The sequence below is a fragment of the Scomber japonicus genome, chromosome 16 (assembly GCF_027409825.1).
Source record: "Scomber japonicus isolate fScoJap1 chromosome 16, fScoJap1.pri, whole genome shotgun sequence".
Lineage (NCBI taxonomy): Eukaryota > Metazoa > Chordata > Actinopteri > Scombriformes > Scombridae > Scomber > Scomber japonicus.
The window spans coordinates 23770048-23792780 of record NC_070593.1 but is presented as its reverse complement, the minus strand read 5'-3'; the positions used below and the strand labels follow the sequence as shown (position 1 = coordinate 23792780).

General features: G+C 42.1%; 1 protein-coding gene across 1 annotated transcript in view; it reads left to right on the top strand.

The window, feature by feature from the left end:
- alk (ALK receptor tyrosine kinase) overlaps positions 1-22733 on the top strand; it is a 354006-nt gene that overhangs the window by 303282 nt on the left and 27991 nt on the right. Inside the window, exons 7-13 of the mRNA XM_053336367.1 lie at positions 2505-2639; positions 3433-3536; positions 5429-5601; positions 6968-7062; positions 12600-12719; positions 20386-20551; positions 22191-22338. Coding sequence (XP_053192342.1) covers positions 2505-2639; positions 3433-3536; positions 5429-5601; positions 6968-7062; positions 12600-12719; positions 20386-20551; positions 22191-22338 — 941 coding nt within the window. The remainder of the gene's footprint in view (positions 1-2504; positions 2640-3432; positions 3537-5428; positions 5602-6967; positions 7063-12599; positions 12720-20385; positions 20552-22190; positions 22339-22733) is intronic.

Genomic DNA, 22733 nt, shown 5'->3' with positions numbered 1-22733 from the left:
TTGATCTATTTAAATCCTTCTTAAGCTGCGCCAAGGCTCATTAACAGGAAAAAAAGCAACGAGAGGCAGGAGAAACAAACTTAGCTTGTGTCAATCACAAAGATTTCTGACACATAAGGAAAACACAGTCCCTGCGGATCTGCCTCTCCATCCTACCCCGGCATCATTATGCATAAAACGCATCCTCTGTCTCTTTGAGAGTCACAGCTTCCTGCAGTTGATCTTAGTCGGTCTAAATTCTGCAGACGCCCCACTGCTTTCCAACACCACACGCCCCCCCCCCCCCCCCCACGTAACTACAGAGGAACACTGCTTACATCAAAGGTGGATGTGAGCAGGAATCTAAAGTGGTAATCTTCAAGATTCCCCTGCTTTTTAAAAAAAAAAAAAAGAATTTGGTTTTATTTTGCTGGGAGCATCAACAGTGATCTCCTCCCAGAGATCACTCGTCACTCCAAACTCCAGAACACTTCCTGTGCAGGACAATAATAACTAATCATTTCAGTATCACAACGCTTAGCATTTGAGAGTGTAATCATAGTTTATTATACTGTCAGATGTAATCACCACATTGCGGCACACATGCGCATTTGCCCGTGTAATGACACTTTATAACAAGAGGTCTGACATGTATTTTTTTAGGAGGCCGTGTCCTTGTGTCAATTTGTCATGACAGCGATCACGAGAATGACATTATTAACCGCGCGACATTAAGATTAAATAACACACGTGTCACTTTTCATGAAATAGCTCCATGACAGCTCACACCGGCTCCGTCCTCTCTCGTGTTTCATGTCGAATTCCTTCGGAGTCGCAAAGCGATGGAAGCAGATGGTAATGAATGATAGCGATCAGTCGCATAAAGTGACATCATCACAGACTGCTTCATTCATGTTGCGAGCAACCACGTATCATATGATGCCACTCTGGATCTCTGTGCTTTGCATGAAGAACATCTAAGTGACACTAAGTGGTTTATGTAAGGAGGAAAATGACTCATTATATCACAAGACGAGGACATGAAATTCACTTATTAACCCCAAAAGAATCCCAGAGAGACTTCTGCCTGTTTGAAGGAAAACATGACAGGAAAAACATTGCTTCTGTTTGTTTGTTTTTTTTAGTACCTCTTTAAAATAAAAGGACTTTTTTCTCATGATCTTTAGGTGTCATGGAGAAGTTTTCTTCTTCTTTTTCCTGAAAAATTCCTTCTTTGTGATCGCGGCTCAGGCCAGTTCCAGCTCCATTATCTGGATGATGCCATTTCCAAAAAAGCACACTGTTATCACGGCAGGCACTTACGGATTCTTATAAGTAATGGATACTAGCAGCAGCTCTGAGTAGAAGGAACATAAAGGAAAACTGTATAAAGTGAAAGCTTCCAACACAGAGCTGAAACTCAAACCTCATCGGTGTCAAAACTACCACACTATCAAACCAAAGTATAGAATGATTTTAAAGCATTCAGCAACACCAAAGCTCATCATAAAAAGGAGTGACTGAACAATATGTAAGTCATATGTCGATCTAGTTAGACAATGAAAAGTATTGCCTCATTTATTGTAAGTTCATAGAAACATCAGTGTTAGCATTGAGCTTTAGCACTGCCATGAATGAGTGTCACACTTCAGGCTATTTCATTTATTTATATATGGCAGGTATTTCCAGGGTCATATCAGCATTCGGAAAAATTCTGTCACATTAAAAATTGAATGAAACGCGGAGCTCCACACATACAGTAACCACTAACCATATATACACACACAACTCTGTTATCTGTAAGTGACAATGGACTGGAAAATAGTCCTGAAATCAATCAAAAAATGTATTTGATGTTTTTGTCATTCAGTTTTTGACCAAACATAAGATGAAAGATAAAACCTTGCTTGCACTTTTTTTCAGTGTAGAAATCAGAACGCACACACATGTACTTCTTTTTCTTCTATTTGTGGTTCCACAAGGATGAGTTTTATTCACTCCACTATCCAGTAAAACAATTTCACTGTCTTTCTCATGTACACTCTTTTTTTTTTTTAACTAGTAGTCAGTGGCCGAAAAGCTTCAGAGGCTCGCGCCATTCCGTCAAGTGATTTCAAGTTGATTGCCACCCCCAAAACGCATCATGTCACAGCCTCAGCTTTTTCATTTCCCCTCAGACCCTCTTCCTTTTTCTTCGACTTTTTCCTATCTCCCGCCCGTCTAGACACTTCAAACCTTTTTCCCATTTTCTGCTTCTTTTCACGAGGTCTCTGGGAGAGCAACCCCCCCCCCCCTCACCGATTTGCCCACCCACCACACCTCAACCCTAATTTTCACCAACACATTGAGTCCTGTGAGCCATTAGTCTGCCACCACCCCCTCACCCAACATGTCTATCTCTCTCTCTCTCTTCTCAACCTCTTCGACTTTTTCTCTCTCACTTCCCACTCCCACCAACCCCCTCAATTCTTATCATCTTCTCCTCTCCACCCCCTTGATATATTCCCTCTCCTGTCTCTCTCCAGGGCGCTTTCTCAATGGCAGCTACTGCTCTTTTGAAGACGGCGACTGCAGTTGGCAGTCATTAACGGGCCGCGGCCTCTCCTGGAGAAGACTCCAGTCCCCAGCCAAGGCTACCAGGCAGAGCTGCCCATCATCAGGTGGCTCACGCACACCTCCCCCCGTATCATCAAAAAAAAAAAAAAACATTCTTCTGAAACGATCAAATGCTCTATTTGCCAGGCGCTCTTAAGTGTGTATAATGTTAATAGCTCATTAAAAAATGGACTTCAAAGGGGGGAAATGTTAGTGTAAAGCAAGAGTTAAATCGATGATCTTGAAGCATTTGAGTCTAACAGTTTGTGAATAATGTGGAAATATAAGCAAAAAAAAAAAAACTCTGATTTGTCAGACACGGAGGCATGTTTTCTTGTTCAGAGCTCACTGCGCTGCAATCCCGACGGGCATAAAAAGCTCCGGCGTGTAGAGTCTGAGTCGTACATCTACAGTTCATCGTCAGCGCAGTGACTTCAGTGTGTCTCTGGATGAGGTTTTTTAAGACTTGGTTTGCTCAGGCTTGTTTTTGTTCTCGACTATTTACAGAAGTCTCAGGGGCACACTGGGGAAACTATAAATGGAGCATTGTAATTTTACGCCAGATTTAGCGATGAAAAAAAAAGCTGTATTTTTTTTTTTTTTTATGCTGTGATTCTGTTCAACTGCACCTTGTTTGAGAATTCTCCAGAATTCATTAGTTTTATTGGTTAAGTTATGCATCAAAGCAGAGAAAAAATGAGAAGTGATGTAATACGGCTCATTATTACATTTCAAAACCTCGTAATATCTCCAAAATGAGACTTTTTTTAATATCCAGTTCCACATGTCACAGTCAGTGTCACATTTCTGTTTATTCTTCTATTTATTGAATCTGTTTAATGTGTTTTTGTATTAAAGGGACTACGTTCAGTGTGGAGGGAGGTCAGTCCAAAAGTCAGCGTGGCTCAGCGTCACTGAGGAGCCCTCTCTTCCCTCCACCTTTAAGAAACTCTCCATGCATGGTGAGCACAAGTACAGAGTGGCTTTTACTCCTAGCATAAATATAATCTTTAATATGTGTGCCATTGTTCACACATAATATGCATAGACTCTAATGTTTATAACTATGATTCCTCCATTACATTTAAAAATGAAGGTACACTGTGCTGACATTCAGGTTTATATGGTGATAAACACATAGATTTCCATTTGAAAGCCTACATAGATAAAGAAAAATTAAAGTGAAGTTAGAATTTTCAACTTGCAAACATCTGCCAAATGTCACCATTTTGTTATTGCTGTCAAACTGGAAAGCTTTAAATAATTTGGCATGTTAATAACTTCCTGGAACAGCTCAAAAATCTCAAGAGATCCTATCACACATTGAGGTTGACCTCGTCAATCACTGGCTGTATCTGCTGACCCAGTTGTAAATGTTAGGAGTCATTCATTATTCAGATGGTGATGATCACAGAGCAGGTCTCCAGGTGAAGAGGTTGTGTACTTCAAGTCTTGATTGATGATGTTGCATCTAGCATTGAGAGAGAGTTATTTTAATTTTGGCGAGCACTGCAACCTTATGGCCTATTGCATGTGTTCCTGTCACATTTAAAGTGGAGGCAGGGAGGGACTGGAGGTGAGACCAGCTGGGATAGAGTTGAGGGTCGGAGGTTAAAAGGTCAGAAAACTGGACGATAATAAGAGAGACGGAAGGGAAATCAAATTAGTCTCTGCGAAGGGACTTTGCATGAGGAGGGCAGAGAGTGTGCTGTATCTGAGGCGTGGATAAGAGGTGTGTGATATTTGGGGACGGCAGCGGTGCGCCATCGCAGACTTTGCCTCACAGCTTCCTGGCACACAGCCAAAGATTAAGCCATGATTCCAGATTAACACACTAAATCCTTCTCTCTACACTGAACCGGTGCTGCTCAATCCAGCCTGTCAGCTCTTGGACAACTACGTTGAGGATATTAGTCTTGGGTATTGGCTCCAGACCATGTTCACTTTCATGTCTTGCCCAGTGTGCTGCCTATAATCTTGATGTCTAAACGGTCACCATGTGGTCTCGCTGTTGACGATAAGGACCACAAGCTGCTATCCACAAGCCCAATACAAGCACTCATAAAGGTGCTGCACTGTCTGGATTGTGTTGTGTCCACATGGACTTCTCATCAGGCTTAAGCCAGCATTTGTTCCACTTAAATAGTGAAGCAAGAATTATGTTCTTAGTTCTAATAAAAGGCTGTAGAGAAACATGGCCACAACCTATACTTGTTTTCAAGCTTTAGATTCAGATCTGCTTCCTGTTTGCTGTTTAATTGCCGCTACAGCCGGTGTGTTGCTTAGTTTAGAGCAATTTAGTGGTTTAAATCCATCATATCCCTCCTGGAAATATGAAAATGATGATTTAATTGTGCTGAAGCTTGCAGGAGCAGGGCAGATAGCAAAATAACTCAAATTCTGATCCTTGTTGAATTGTGTTCATCTCGGAATAATTAGGATTGAACAGTTGGTCGTTACTGATTGAGCTCAGTGTGTAGGAGTTCAATCAACAAATATTCAAAGCAAGTTAACCCTCCTGTTGTAAAACAAAAAAAAAAAGGTTTTTATCTCAGAAATATTGATTTGTTTAATCTAACTGCCTCAGAATTATATGGATGGCTCCGTGCTACATTCTTTGCATGTATGATAATTACTACTTTCATTGAGTTGAGTGATAATTTGTACTTTATGCTTTATAAGAACAATCAATACTTGGCCAATTTTGACCCAGGAGCCAGGTGTGATAATGTGGTGCCATTCAAACAAAGCAGAATGGTTAAAGTTGCAACTGTTGTATACTGAGCCATATTATGTTTCAGCAAGTGTCCCAAATCTCTACTTAGAAATAACTACTGGTATGGTATTTCAACAGATGCGGTTCTGGATGTGTTCCGGAGGCTTACAGAAGGGGGCGCTGTCTCTGTTGATCAGTGAGAACAGCACTGGTCCAGAGGAGCAGCGCACACTGTGGCACTCATCCAGCGAACCCAAATCTGAGAGGGGCTGGAAACTCATCATACTTCCTCTTTATGGGCTGGCAGACTGGTACGGCAAAAACACTTGCCTCTTTCACCACACAACAGGAAGTTCTGATTATATCAAGGCTGCTTGTTTGGTGTGCCTGAATGCATCAAACTGGTATTTCTACTTTGAAGTGCTCAAGAGCAGATCAGTCATGCTACTCTCATCTCAACAAACATCCCAAACGCACTAGCACAAATACTTAAGTGCTCCCACAGCAAAAGGAAGTCTTTAGAAACTCTCCTTCAGTCTTTCCACCCCTCATAAATGCAGATTTCTTACATTTACATGCCGTTTTTTCTGCATTACATTTCCTCTCAACTCCACAAAATTAATGAATCCCATCGGGACACTAGTCTTATAGCATGGACCTGCCATGTGTACAGTTGTACAAAATATCCCCTTCTTTTTATTCCACTTGTCTGTGATAAGGAGGAGAAATCAATACACAAGGCTCTATCTGCTATACTTGCCTTCCAATTAGCTGTGGCCCTGATTTCCCCTCAAAGAAGAGAGAAATAAAAACAAAATAGAATGAAACAAGGAAAGAAAAAAAAACTAGATAAGGCATTTCATCCCTGTTTTCCTGATTTGGGGTTTCTTTGCCGTTCAAGCTCAGATAATCCCGCTCCCCCAGAGAGTGATTCATTTCTGATTCCCGGGTTATGTAGTCTGCCGCTGCTTGTGCTCTTAATTAGAATGTCATGTCTGTAACCACGAGGTGAGCCTGCCAGTCTTTGCACGGTGACCTTTGTAGAGCTTAAATATAATCAGAAACACAGCCTAAAGTGCAAACAAAAGTCACAATGCTACCAACAGTGTATACATGTGTAGACTGTGTTGATTTGAAGGCCTGTGGGGCTGACGGCAAGAGACTAAATATAATCGTTAGAAAGGTAATTGACATGTTAAAGGTTAAAACTGACAGATGCAAAAGCTCCACTATGAACCACTTCATATATGCTGGTGGTTGCGTTACCCTCCCAGCCACAGAAAACCCAATAACTTCCTGTCTCCGAGCCGTCAAAGGAATCGATAAACAGAATGATGACACACTGATAAAAAAGCTATAGTGAGAAATGCATTGATCTCAACAGTACCCAAATCTTTCAGGCATGTTTGCATAACTGTTACTACCAGAAAATGCCATTTCATCCCCCTCAAGCAGTCAAACTCGCTCCTCTTTTGTCTCGGCTTAACAGAGACGTCCAACAATTCTTAACAATAGACGGAGCTGTCATAAGGCATACTGCGCACACGCTCCAGAGCCAAACCTCAGTGGCATTTCGGCACGATAAATTTCCTCCTCGCTTCATTTCAGTTCGAAGCTGTCCAACCTCTCACAGGTTGTGATGTAGTTAAAACAGCTCTGTCTCTTTCCCCCTGCAAGGTTCTGGCTGCAGTTCAACACAGAAGATGGACCTGGACCCGGTTCAGCCATCTCTCTCGACAACATCTCTTTCAGCATGGACTGCTTCTTGGCTTGTGAGTACTCTTAAAAAAACGTTGAGTTTTTCTCTCTCTTCTTTCCTTTTTACTCGTGCTTTCATCAGACGTTGGTTGAATTAATGGGATTGTTAGACTGATTGCCTGATTGATTGGCCATGAAAAGCACAATGAGGGTTTGCACTAAAAAAGCGTAATCACTTTTTATGGACTTCAGAGAAGCTTAACTAAACAGTCAAAGTGACCCCCGATGCAATTAGCTTGATAATCAATACCATGTTCATGTTTTCACAGAGGCGAGATTTGAAAGAGTGGCAGGTTAATACACTTTGGAGAATTCATCAAGGACTTCTGAGGCAAATTCTCAGAAAAAACTATTCAAATATTCAGAATCCTTCAGCAGGTCCTTGAATGAATAAATGTGGTGCAGCTTTAATAAGACATACAGGAAAAAACATGATATAAATGATATGTATCTGTATATTATTTTGCATTCTTATCAGAGCATTTAATGTGCCCTGAAAGGTCAGAACAGTTCAGATCTAGAAAAATAATCTAGCTTTCTGATTGATAAGAGCTTGTATGTTGATGTTGTACTGCGGGCTTATAAAGGTCAAGTCTCGCGTCACCTTTGCGGATATTTTTGCATTATAATTGAGATGGTTTATCTGTATGTAAAAAAAGAAAAACAGGAGTGAGACGACTGGTGTCTGGAGAATAAAAGTTAAGAGTTCAGTGCCTCCCTCTGTCTCTGCCTATCTGGAGAAACCTGTTTGAACTGTGACAGGAATAGTAATGCCTGAGCATCTTTCCACCTGAATAGAGCTCTCACAATGAGACCTGTGTTAAAATGAAGCAGTGTTAAACTGACTTCACCCTGGACAAGAATGGGGGATTCAAGAAGAAGGCAAAATGGGTGTCACCGTCTGACACAGTAGGATTTTTTCCTGCTTTAATTAGACGCGTGGATTAAAGAGAAATGTTACAAACAGCTGCAGTAGTGCTGTGATTGATACAGAGCTATTGGAGAACATCGTTTAGATACTAGATATCAAATAAGAACTGCCACGCATAATCTGTTTTATGTCCACCATTAGATGACGTCAGCGCTAAATGTATTAATCAGCCTTCGATAGAATCTCGACAAAATTGCCCCTAACTGTAAAATGTAATCAGATAACATGGACTCATCAGCAGAATATGATGTGAAAAATTGCTTTTAGTCTAGACTGGAGCAGAGTCACCATCACCTCCATATCAACACTGGCTTATTGGGTCAGGGACTCTTTATTTAAAGAGATGACATTTTCCAGGAGATATTTGCACACCAATTTGTGTTTTATGTCCTCCGGAGCAGCAGAGCTGTTGGATCATCTGTTCCCCAGCTTTGCTCACTTTCCAGATGGCGAGTTCTTAATCTAGGCCAGGTATCTATTTTTCCCACACATGACACAGTCACATTTTATCGCCTATCCATCAGACCACTCGACGGTAGAAGTCGAAGCTCAGCAAAAAAACGTCCTCAACCGAGAGTGATTAGCATGATGGATCCCCGAGCGTTATGACACAGGACTGTAATATGTTTTGGTGGGCAAACATACTGCGAGCACATTATGCAGAGAAGCAGCCATCCGTGGTGTTTTTTCTTTTTTTTTCTCTTCTTCTTCCTCCGCATCTCTCAAGCTTTAGTTTGATGTACAGTTTGGCGGGCATGTGTGCTTGATGATGCATCCGTTGCCCTTCAGGTGTTGAACCTGGCTGTCAGTTTTATCATTTCATCTTCACCGGCATCATTAGATTAGTTTATTGGGTTAGAGAGAACAGGAAGTTCATCCTTTTCTCTCTCTCTCTGTCTCTCTCTCTCCCTCTCTCTCTCTCTCTCCCTCTCTCTCTCTCTCTCTCTCCCGCATCGTACCGTCACTTCATCTACCCGCAGAGCTGCATTAACACCAGCTGCCTTTATAAACATCAGACAGGGAATGTGCCTCCCCAGTTAGCTGGTCCTTGACTTAGCTGGTTAGTCAATGCAGTGCTCTTCGAGTAAAAAGATGGATATTTGGATTGAACAAAATTGGATTTTGCTGAAGGCGGTGTGCAAAACTGCCTGTTCAGACTTAATTTCATCTATAAGCAGACATATATAAATATTTTCAATCATGTACATTGAAGGTCCCGTCACTTTTTCAATTCCAAATATGCCCTGATGTTCTTTTAAGGAAGTTTGTACATGTTATCTGATGCAGTATCTCGTGTAATACTACCAAGGATTACTGAAATGTGTTTGTATGTATTTAGTAATTATCACCTGCACCTGTGGGTGTTCAGAAACAAGGAGCCACATCATGGACCAATAAGTACAGATGCTCTACGGTCCCTCAGAGTACTCACAGTTATGTCATATAGGATTCATTAAAAGCACTTTACTTTGTGCTCTTGTTTTAGATGTATACATACATAGACACAGCACATGCAAACCAAATAAATTAGGTATCCGAATATATGAGAAAACATACATGCATTTTTAAATATGTTGTATTGCAGTCCAGCTTTTGAATCCCACATTTCCCTAAGGATAACGTCTGGCTGTTAACATGAAATGTGTATAGTGAGGATATTTCTCAGAGTTGTTGCAATCTTGAGGTATTTTTCTACTCATAACTGGGTGGTAACGAGGTGCCCCCCCCCTCTCCCTGTGGCTGGCTTCTGGTGGGCTTCAGGTAGCTTACGGCGCCCTGCTAATGAACAGTGACAGCCACGCCGGCTGTTGCCCTGCCCTCTAGTTCATGCTGCTCTGTGGTGGACCTGCTGAGTCCTCCTCTTGCTGCAGCAGCATACCAATGCCCCAGTCTGTCTGTTTCCTAGCCCGGCTGTAGTGTGTTCCCCCATGCTCAGAATAACAATACACTGAGCCTCATTGGACATTTTGCTGAAGGTATAAACAGTTGCTGAACTTGTTGTGTACACCTACCGCATATAAGGGTCTCACTTATAGACAGATAGTGTTGTGTGGAGTGTTTCTACTCAACTGCACAATCGAGTAAATTGCAGTCACTTGTGTGTTGTATGTGTGCAATTAATTCTGCACATACACTCTCTCTGTATCAAAGCTCCCAAGCAGCGGAGTCTTATATGATCATATTTATCCAAGGATTACATGGCTAGGGAATGAGCTATTGATTTTCTTGCTGACAGATTTAAGGTAAGCAATGCTGAGGTTTTTAGGCTTTGAAGCCAAAATTATAAGGTTTTCTTTACTTCAACAAAAGTTGTGGCAAGGGCAGCTCTATACAGTCTGTGCACATTTTGAGACTAATTCAAGAATGCTGATTAGAAGTGTGTGTAGGTATAGAGTCAACTCAAGCACAAATTATATTAATGTCAAGTTGTTTGCTCTAAATCAAAGTGAGCAGGTTTTCTCGGACCAAATGGAACAGCTGTTGAGGGAGCCCCCCTGCCATATTGTCATAAACGGTGAGCCTTCAGCCTGAGGTGACAGGGGAGCCTGGATGGAGGAGAGGGAGTGTTTGTGCGGTAAAATGATTATAGAGATAAAGATGGAAAGTCTTGTTTTAGTCCGCAGATACTCCCATGATGTGATGGCGAGGGAGGGAGCCATCATTTGTTTTCACCAAGGAGACAAATGGTACTATGTGGGCAACTCATTGTCCGATCATAATTAGGAAACTTGTAGTTGGATATGTGCTTGATATTCAGCTCATGCAACTATTTCTTGAGATTTGGAAACAGCACCTGCTCATCAATAGGTTGTTGTTCTACTCCAACTTCAGAAGTACTCCATGGCTTGGAAGAGCAAAGCAAATTTGAAGAAAATACTCTCTCTTGAAGCCTCTAAGTCATCTTTTGCTGCTGTTCGCCACCCAGGGCAAACCCATGGAGAATATCAGGCAGCTGCAGAGTAAACAACAACAGTATGCTATTCTGCTGCTTCACAAAGACGGGCCAGTCTACAACTGGAAACCTTCTCCTTTCTCTTTGCCTTATGAAATGCAAATATGCCCCGAAACCATGTAATTGTCCTCTCAACAGTCTATTCCATATGCAGAACAGAAACAGAGCTTAATATGCACATCATACACAAGCAGACTATCATTTACAATGCATTGTTTGCATGCCTCAAGTATCTACTGTGAGCACATTGAAAGTGTTTAATGAAAAGACTATAAGCCCTCATTGGTGTTGATAGACTGAAGCATTGTGCCAGTCTGGCTTAAACAGTGATGATTTATTTTGTTGGAAAGCTGACTCAGCAGCCCAGCCTCTTTGGGTGGTATGTGCTGTATCTCTTTTATCCAACACTGAATTTTGTTGGTTATGAGTTGTTAAAGTTATAAATCAGAGTCAGGGCTAAGAGAATAGCTGTAGGTCAAGATTTGCAACCTTGCCCTTGTTTGGTGCCACACAGTGGCACAATGGCAGCATTATATAATGACACTTGTGGAAGTAATCTCAGCTGTACATAAGTTGCCTGCCCTCACTCCAATACAACAAGAGCTATCCACCAACAGTGCCACTGAGGTCTTTTTTTCTATACAATATAACAGCAAAGAAATTAGATCCTGGCAAGAAACCTTCAACATAAAATGGCACGTTAACAACTGAATTTTGCTTTGTGAAATCTTTTCTAGGTAGGAATGAAAAAGAATTTTGTGTACACACCTGTCAAACAAGTTGAAGGAAACAGTACATGCTGTAGAATATCTACAGCGACTAATGATTTTGTCACAAAAAGGTTTTTGTAAGACTCTTGCCGGAAAGTGATTTTGTAATTCCAGCATTTCCCTTTTAGCTCGAGTAAATACTGGGAAAGTTTATGTTCGACTGTCAGGCTCGCATTGATTGTTCCTGTAGCCTGTACAGTCTCTGATCAGATCTGTCAGCTGATTTCTTCACGACCATTCAGGCCAATCTTGTATACCACTGATTGCACTGCATGGACCTCGTCAAAGAAAGTGATTCATTTGTTCAGTGATTCAGCCAGGCAACCACCGGAACTCCTGTTTCTCCATCTCCGATGAAAAGTACAGAATGTTTCTGACTGTTTTTCCAGGTCAGAATCCAACCACAGCAGCTAATATTAGTCTGCCATATTTGGAAAAATCGAGCCAATCAGCCAGCCAACTGTAATAGCCAATCAGCCAGCCTTTTTTGCCCAGAAAACATAATTCTGGGTGAGAATTTGAAGGGGGGTGAGATCAAGGTGCCAGCAAGCTTATGATCTCAGTCTTGGGAAAGTGGTGAGGCTGGAGGCTTGATGGATTGCTACAAAACACTCAGACTGAATGTGCTTACCCATCTACTGTAGGAGCAGATAGAAATGGGGTAGGGGGGCGGGGGGTGCTGGATGTTACATGCATTTCACTCCCTCTGTATTGCCATCAGTGGTACAAATGAAAGAATGACCCCTGCTGGTGGTTCCACATTTTCTGTGGCAGTGAGGGGTCTAGCAGATACTGTGTCTAGCAGCTTCAGTGTAACACCAATAGGATTTCCTCTCTGCTTGTTAAAGGGAAAAGAAAGCACAATCCTATAAATAAATGTATTATATTCCCTTTCAGCAAACGGCGAATTTCCACCAGTGGCCAGTAGCACAACCAGGATGCCAGCTCGACCACCGATCAAGACCACACCCCCATCCATCGGGAGCCCTGCGATTATCTTCCCCTACACAGATTACTGTAAGTGTGAGCTTGATAACATCTTTAAAGTGAAAGTGTGTGACGTGTGCTTCCCTTCCTCCCTGAAGGAGAATATTCTCCACAATGATATTCGTCCAATTCTCCTTCTGTGTCTCTCTGCCTTTCCTATTCTCCCCTTCTCTCACACATCCAGCTCACACACACATATGCATGCATTAATGATTCACAATTGCTCTACATGTGCTGAGCATGGCCATGATGGATGGAGCTGCAACAAAGTAAGTGTGCCCCCTACTGGCCTGCAACACCTCCACATCTGAGTAAGTGCTGCAGAGATCTCCTTTGGCATTAAATGGAGCAGGACGGGCAGTTTTGAAGTGTAAAATCCTCCAATTTGTCTCCTGAGAATGTCAATGGAGCTGGTTACACAGACTTGACATTTTCCACCTCGCACTCTTTCACTTTTCTTCAAAAGGGTAAAGACAAGCAGGAGATTCAATTTCTATATTTAAAGTCATAAGTTAGACTTACTTTCATATCAAACGTGCTCTGGAACACATTTCTTCTGCGAGTGGCTGTGAAGTGCTTGAGGAACACCGGACTGCTTGGTGAAAGATGTCACCTGCCACCGTCCTTCAAATCGACAATCCCTTTTTCTAGAAATAATTCAACACCAATCATGTAATGAGACACTTCTTATATAAAGGTTGAATGAATGTGTGGTTTGTTTCTCTGAGACTTTGAGTGCCGTCCAAACAGATGATTGGACTGGACAGTTTCCGCACACTCCAGAATCGTAATTGCATTCATCCATATCCTACCTTGTTTTCTCTCCCAGGCAGCGTAAAAGGCTTTCATGGCATTCATATGCTGTTAAAGCCCAGCAAAATCAATTTTGTAGGGTATAGAGGCTCACCTTCCATTTTAAACCAGTTAGATGAATCACGCTAATACACAACAGGCTCTGACACACACTTACCAACAGGTCAACTGCTTTGCATTGCAACATTTAATTCAAACACATCTCATTTTATTATAGGTTGAAAACTATTTGAAAATAGGTCTAATAAAAAGCTACAGCTGAGAGGAATGAAGTGTTGCTTAATATTGCAGCATATTTATCATTATAGAGTCAGCAGATGGAGAAAAATGAAGAGAAATTGCACTAAATGGGTGAAATCAATGATTGATTAAACCTCAACAGCCAATCAGACGGCTCTCTCTCTCTCACTTCCTGCCTGGGCTGACAATTCAACATCCAGTATTTAATCCAAGCTGCTAAACAGCCACTAATAAGTGCTAACTAGAGCCAACTGTGTTTGACAGGCCACAGAAAGTAGGTTGATGGTCAATCAATGACACACAGCAGCAGCCCAATGGACCTCTGTTCACTTAGTGCTTCAAGGCCCCAATTTGCTAATTTAACGTTCTTCCTGTGCAACTAGTTGTCTGATTGGATGTCTGATATGGGTCAGTCTTCACTCTCAAACAAAGAGCAGTCTGTTATTTCATTTTTGTGGCTGCAGGGTCGAACAGGGACAGTAGAAGATCAGACGTTAATGTTCGGCCAGTTAACATAATTTGATAAAGTTGCAGGATTATAGAGTGAAGTGGAGCTACAGGCATGGGTCAGCCAGCAAAACAAGAGGTCCGTCAAGAAATTGTTTAATCCTAGTAGGAAACCTGGAATTTAGATTGAGCTCATAGGACTTGCTTTTACAAGCCTATAGTATAATCAGTATATAGTCATTCCTCGAATGGGAGGGGTAGGAGTTAAACGCTTCACATGGGGTCACCAGGTGAGCACTGTCCTTCCTTGGCGTTTCCTTGATAGGCCCATGAGAAAAAAGAAGAAGAAAAGATGGGACTTGGAGATCACACCGCTCTCGCCCTTGTGATTATCATAGATATTAACTTCAGGGGGGGAAAGATGTTGAACTCGGGGTTCTACGCTGGCCATTTCAAAGACAGCCTTGAGCGGTTAACATTCTCCGGGCGTCTCTCTTCTCCCTTTCCGGAGCTGATTCTTTGACGTGTGCAGGGCAGGATGGCAAGCCTGATGAGGGTTTTAGCTCAGCAGACCTGTCACTCCAACAAGGCTCTCCTCTTCCCCCGACACGCTCAATGATTAACCCCGGTGAACGCCTCTTGTGTCTCTTGTCTCCTCTCGCTTTCTCCTTCATCTTTTCCCTTCACATCAACGCCATATCTGTTCAGGCACGTTTTGTTTTTCCTTTTTTGTTTCCATTTGTTTCCCATCTCGGCCATTTAAGAAGCCTCTTACTGACTGTCTGTTAGTTCACGTGACTGCCCTCTTACCCTCACCCCAACACCCATGTCTTTCTGTCAGTGTTCTCCCTCTGATCTCTAGTCTCTTGTCCCACTTCACCCTGAATTCACCTTCATTCTTTTCTTTCTCCCCCCGTCTCCATTGATCCACCACTATTCTAGCAGCAAACACTTTCACTTCATGCCACCGCCCTACTGTGTGGCATCCGTGTCTCACTGCTAACTCATCACTTTCTTTTCCGCGAGTGTGAAAAAGTCGACCTCGATGAGCTCCCTCCTCTTTCTTTCCGTGATTACCTCTCCTGATGGGAAAGGAAAAGCGTCGCTAAACTCAAAATGAGCTCCGCTTTGAGCTTATTTTTCTGTGGCCGTACTCTGTATGAGCGGGTGTGTACCTGTGTGTGTATGTGTGTTTTCAGTGTGTGTGTAAGATTAGTGTTTACAGGTTCTTTTCAGATGATAAAACAACTATACACAATACAGAGTCACACTGTAACAAAATATCATCATATTTACACCTTATCTGCTAAAGTGAGGCAGGATGTACAAGCATTAGCTTCTTTGAACAGACAGCACATTTTCATATCAAGGTGTTCCATTTCTGCTCATACAAAAACAGACAACAACAAGAAGAAAAAAACCCCAAGTTACTTCCGTGGAGCAGATGCAAACTGGCATCGAATCAAAGACAGACGGGGACAGCAATTGAAGCAATCCGATTGGCTCTTGAAAGTAACTGACGGCAGATGTCGGTCCCTGAACGCTCCACGCAAAGAGGAGTTTTGGTCATTATGCGCTCGCTAATTAGCCACGCAGGCGAGATGCGAGTCTGTGCTTCATTGTTTACTCGTACATAAACACTGGCCTGCGGCAATCAGTTAGCTGGTGGTTGTTGTTACTCTGGGTTTTGGAGGGGGGGGAAACATTAGTCACCAAGACAGATATGAGACAGATAACGAGCAGTGCCACGCAAAACAGGCTTTTGTAATTAATTGGACTCGGGTGCTCCATAAGCTTCGTACTTAGCATTCAGATCCATTCACGGCGTGCCAGCCTTGATCCATCTTTCTAATGGCGGGCCCAAGGAGGACAGCTGTCAGCAGATAAGTAGGATACATGCTAACAGAGGGAAGCAGCCAGTAGTTTATGTTGAGGGGTTTCTGTTCACCTACAGTATGTTTGTGGTGTGTTTACTTGTCTTTTCAATTTGACTGAGACTTTTATGAAATAGAATTGTTCCAGGAGACATGTGGCTCAATCACATTCTGATAATCAGACTTGACTGCCTTTCAGTTTTCTGTTTGGGAGGGAGTGGAGGAACTTTTGCCCTCCAAACCAGTCAGTAGTGATTGATGTATCTGTTGTGTCAATGACATTTTCAGTTAAAACAGAAGCTGGTAACTTAACATTTGTCTCATCTATTTGTAACCAGTGGTGTCTGACGTTGTGTGCATTGTGTTTAGATGAGAGGCTCAGACCAGGATACCTTTGAAGGCAACCTCTGTTTATTCTGACAACACAAGTAAATAAGAAAATCCTCCTGTCAATTGATATAAGGGGCAGTGACAAATAAGGGTTGGCAAGATGAACAATTCAAAAATATCTTTAAAAATAGTTTTTAAAGCAGCATCAGGTTTGTTAAAATTTATATTTTGTATTTTTGTTGATTTGCACCATTTTTTTGGCCAAAAGTAAGACTGAATGCTCCTGAAAATGTCAAATGGTGTAACCACAAAAGAATGATAAATAGTTGATATGGTGTTTTATTGAGAATTTACTGTTTACTGTTTAAGCATGTTTAATTATTTGGTACAAAGTTTTTATGGTTACACCACTTTAACATTTTTGCCATAATCCTCTAATATATTCTCTCAAAATGGATTAAAAGCAGAACGTTTATGTTGGGTTCACAAAAAAACAATGTGTGAAAGTTATTCATACATTTATATTCACATTTTAACCCCTTTTTAAATTTGATTAAACCACATGGATACAACAAAACCCATCATTGACCCATAAATAACTCAAACCCCTACACAAATATGGTGACACAAAAATATGTAGGCATACTGGACAAAATGTTTAAGCTAACATCAAACAGAAAAGACCACAGTGCTGCTCACCTTTACCATGCAGTACAGTGACAAAATGTGGATAGGTAGAGGCAGGAGACATCATTTATAGAGGCAGGACCCATGGAAATGAATGTTAGGATTTAGAAACTAACACTCATACGTTCCACATATTGACATATTGTCTCTACAGAGACTCCATGTAATTCCAACAGTACACTCTGTTACATATTGAAGACATGTTGACATTTGTGCATGAAATAGTATCAAACTAAAGAATTCTCCTCACTGTAAACCCCAAAGAAGAGCAGTCCTGAAACGTAGGAGTTGTTTTAGTGTTCATTCTGGCTGTGACACAAGAAGATGACGTGCCTCGTGTTAATTCCCACTGATTGGCTGGGTTGTGTCTCTAACTGGGTAAAAAAAAAAAAAAAGAGCCGGTCTACAGCCTGGCTAGTTCAATCATGGCTTAAGCCAAAAAGCCTGACAATTAGAGAATTTATGCCTCTTAATCAAATAACAGTTTAACACAGCATGGCTCCTTGTAGCGAGTGATGAGGCTTAGTCCATTTGTCACAACATACAATACCTCGGACGCTGCTGATCGCTGTTTTTACAAAACCGAAAGGATTAATGTGTCTCATTACTTCATTCTGGCAATTTAAAAAAAACTACTCATAGGCCTAGCTGGGTGCTGAATGGCTTGTTTACTTGTTACTGATTAGCCCAAGGACTGTCTTTGTCATTCATAAAGAATGACATGTTTACTCTTGCTTTGTTTTAATAATATTCAGAGGAGATAAAGACTGCTGGAATATGGCTGTCAGTATTGCAATCCAGTCAGAGACATTTTTCTAAGCTGTCTCCCTGTCTTTTGTCTCCTTTATTGGACTTGTTTGGTACAATTCCTCACTGGTGACAGTGTGCGCCGCTGACACTTCCTCTGATGGACGGCCAGTGTTTGTTATGATGATGGTGGCGCACCGGTGGCAAAGTTCACAGAAAAAGAGATTCTTATAAATAGTCAGGCAGAGTCAGAGTCTCCCTTGGGATGTGTGTTACTTACCATTATGTGTGTGTGTGTGTGTGTGTGGTGTGGTGTGGTGTGTGTGTTGGGGGTCGAAGGGAGCTGACAAGTGTGCACACCACAAATTAGAGAAAACTATCATCAGCGAGAGCACATCTTGTTTTTGTTTGTTCTGCCAAGTGCCTATCACAGAATGGCTCATTACGCCTGTTGGGTGGTTTGTTCGAGTGTGTGTGTGTGCGCGCGTAAGAACTCTCTCATATTGATAGACCCAACAAAATCGATCAGCCGGGTTGAAGTGTGAAACCAACTGCACCTTAGGGAGGAGGGAGAGTGGAAAAAGAGCAGAGGGCATGGATATCTTCAACACCAGAGGCGTTAATGTCAAAAAGTCAAGCTTACTTTACATTAAAGATTAAATAACTGAATACAAAAATCAAACAATACATCTTCCTATTTGCCCTTTTTCCTCCTACGCATGTTTCACCATCACTGATTTTCATGTTAGAGTAATAATAACTTTTAATTTTTGCTGCACTTTTCAGTCATAGTGAGACCACAGACACATTAAGTACACTAAGATTTACGTCTAAAGCTCCATTTGGCTTTGAGGGCTTTTCTGCTCTAGTGATGGATTTATTGCCAGCAGTCTTAACTCTTATTTTACCTTGTTAAGTGTTGAAAATACTGACTTGAGGGATCAATTTACTTCTGCTTGGATGGAAGCCAGACAGAACTTCAGTCACCCCACAACACTGTTTTTTTTGTTGTTGTTGTTGTTTGTACATTTGAAACTCCAAATCGTGTTTTTATACCTTCTTTTTTTTTTTTAAAGCTTTAAAATTGTCTCTTCTGGCAACGCTTTACCAAACTCAAAAGAGATGTTTTTTTGTGAGGAGTGGGAGTGCAGCTCAGCGTGAAGCACTGATGCCGGAGCGCTTACTTGGGCACCTTTGGACCGAACCAATCTCACAAATCAGACTGACAAATACGACGCTCCACTTGCAGTCCATCCAGGTTGCTGCAGTGATGTTAGTCATCATTTGGGACTGGAAGGGACAGAAATCCGCTAGAAACTCAGGATGAATGTTTTTTTTTTCTTCTTCGTAGCTTTAAAATTATGACTGCCTGTGAAAAAAAAAACCTTATTTCTTCTCTGTGTAGAAAGCACCTTTTCTCAGCATCCCTCAGCTGCAGGCAGTTAATAAGAAAAAGGGTGTGTATTCTCATTTTGTTGCACACGGATAAACACAAACACTCGGGCACACACACATTCTAAAAATATCAGCTTGCTGCAGTGTTTTCCCCTCAGTCAGTCACAGAGAGTGCATTTTTTTGGCGGGAGATCCCAGAAAATATGGGGGATCTCGACTCCTAACAGGCACCACTACACAGCTGTCGCAGGAAACGCCCAAAAAGTGCAAGCATCATGAATTTAAGTCCCGCTCCCAAAATGTGTCTTCTCTCTGTTGTGTGTTCCGTCCACACAAAAAAACATAAAATAACTAGTCTCGTGTCTACACGTCGTATTTAATCACAAACGGCATTACAATCACACTGAGCGGCAACTCGCGAGGCTACGAAAGCCATCGTGTGATGCTCTATTCCGGTAATGACTTTGACTTTAGCGGGGTGTCACATTTTGCAATAATCAGCCTCGGCCTGAAATGAATAATAAGTAGTGTCAGGGTGTCCAGGGGCAGGCACAGAGAGAGAGAGAGAGAGAGCAATAGAGACAGACAGAAAAAGAGGTGCTTCACTCCCCTGGTGTTCTTCCTTTTGCTTCTCTGTGTTTCACAAGCTTTAAATCAGGATTTAGTACTGCTGCGTTAAGTCCTTCCACCTCCATCTGACAAGACTAATCTCGTGCTAATTACAGTGAAAAGAACTCCAATTAGCAGCGACACATGGGATTACACGGGGAAATGAGGAGAAATGTTTGTCACCTGTGATCCTGTCACTTACGTCCCCTGCTGCACTCGTGAATGCGATAGCAGCATCTCTCGTATGTAAGAGGAGATCGCACTTTTAGAGGCCTGTCTGCCTTCCCGATGTGTAATCATTTGTTTCATATCATATCTGTGAGTGTGTGTCTGGGTTTTTTACTGATGTGAAAGTGGAGCAGTAGGTAACACTGAAGTGGAATGAATGTGAGACAAATAGAGGTGTAATGAGTCTGTGGCGCACTGGATTTCAGCCTCTCTATCATCTTTAAGTTGTGTTAAAAGTGCGTGAGTGACTCAGTGAAGGGAAATGTGCTTCTGCAACTCCATACGAAATGCTAAATGTATTCTCTTTTTTTCTTCTTTGTGTGCAGCCAAAAATTGGATTTTCAATACCTGTGGGGCTGTGGGGCCCGAAGGCCCGACTCCCACTCAGTGCCTCAACTCCTACAGGAAAACCAACGTCAGCGTCACAGTAGGAACCCGAGGGCCCTTCAAAGGCATTCAAACATGGCAGGTCCCAGAAACTGGCACCTACAGGTAGGATTGATGCCAGAGTACAAAGCCTCAGAGCGCACAAACATCAGACCTAGCTATTATTTGTACATATTTTTCACATCACCCACTCTGGAACAAGTTGATCTCTTCTTGTAAGGTCTCTTGTGCGTCACCTGGTCAATCATTAGGAAAGCTGAGGCTCATAAGCACTCAACACACATACAACACACAGTACACACTTAACCTCACTTTCTTCGCACAAGCCCACTCTGTGCATCTTACGTATTTCACGTATTTCAGTATGTAGACTCTTCCTCTCACTCGCCCACCTCCTCTCTTCTGTGCATCAGCGGCACATCAATCTTCCACCAGTGAACGGGAGAAAATATCCCTATCAGATTCTTGCAGGAGGGGAGCAGAGGCTGGAGTAATGGCAGCTAAATAGCATGATTCACACTATACCTGGCTCCAAAAGTCTGGCTCCAAAAACCCACCCACCTGCATGTCTATGTCGGTGGCCTTGGAAGGCTTCAAAATACCTCAACAATAAGCCTCAACACCTTGACCCAAAAGCTGTGTGTTGCACCAGGATTAATACTGTGATATCCTCTACCTTGAGCAGAGATCAATATTCCTCCTGTGGGCATCCATGACAACATGAGGCGTTTAACTTGGATTTGACTTGAACAGTCCAAATAAAAAAACCCTCTGTGAAAAGCTGCCTAACCTACACACATCACCTACATGAAACAACAGGGCACACAATCGCACACAGCTCAGGCAAGACCCTTGAGTCTTAAAATACCTGCCAAACAGTAGCTCTAGCACTGTCTTAACACACACCTTGCAGTTCTTTTTAGGGAAAAAAAAGAACAGCTTCTGGGTGTGCAAAAAAACTCCAGAACTGAAATCTTGACGTGGGTCGAGGTTTAGTTGGCAGAGGCTGTAAATGAAGCTGACAGACGGCCATAGAGATGAATATACGCTCTGCATCTCCCTAAAGTCATTAGTCAAACAGCTGAGTTAGCTACTGAGCACTGGGCAGCGTCCTCTCTCTCTCTCTCCCTCTCTCTCTTTTTCTACCACCAGAGAAGAGAAATATCGAAATACTCCCAAAAACCAATCAAGTTGGGTTTTTTTTTTCAATTTTGGCAAGAAAACTGGAGCATTCAAAATGAGTGACTTCTGCTACAAAGGTGTTTGTGTTTTTCTATGTGTGTGTGTGTGTCTGTATTTGTGTGTCCCCCCTGCATTGTAGTCTATGCACAACTTTGTATAAGTGTGCGATTCAGAATAGCATGCCATGCCAGGTCAAATATTTTTATTGAATCACCCCGGGTGAAAAAGTGTGTGTGTGTGTGTGTGTGTGTGTGTTAGTGTTTTCAAAATGTATTTAGGCCGCTATTTAATACCGTACACTTCATGAAATCGCTGCAGGAATAGATAAGGACTGTTTATCAGCCTCAGGTTATTCCAGATAAACGCCTACTGTATAGCTCAGGATATATAATAAATGTGTCATTGTTGGGTGAAAACTGACAAACAGTGAAAACAATGAAGCAGCCTTCTCTTCCTGGATCATTAGGATAATTACCCTGCTAATTAATTTCTTCTATTTCTCTTTTGTTTTGCTGTCTCGACACATTTCCCTGTGTGCGTGTGTGTGCATGTCAAACCCCAGGATCACAGCTTACGGTGCAGCCGGCGGTCGAAGCGTGATGGCCATTAAAGGATCGCACGGCGTCCACATCACGGGAGACTTTCTGCTGAAGCAGGGCGAGGAGCTTCACATCCTGGTTGGACAGCGGGGAGAGGACGCCTGCCCCAATGTGAGTAGTGTACAGATGTAGATGTAAATGCATTTGTGATGAAAGCAAAACTTACCGAGTAGAAATAGTTGTAAACACTGCAACAATTCGACTTAATGAATCAAACATTTTTCATTTCTTTGAGACATCAGTCATCTGTTTGTTTTCTCCAGTGTGGGAAGATTAAAGTTGCTTATGAATTTCATATTGTATCCCTGCCCACCGCTCACCTACATACACTGATGATTGAAGGGGTATTTCATTATTAAACACTCTATAAATAGGATAACTTTGACATTCTGAAAAGAATCAAAAGAACACCACAACCCTTCCTCAACGATCTGGACCTCACTTTTGGAAACCTGCGCTCTTAAGAAAAAAAAAAGGTAACGCTTCATGTCCACCGCCGACGATTT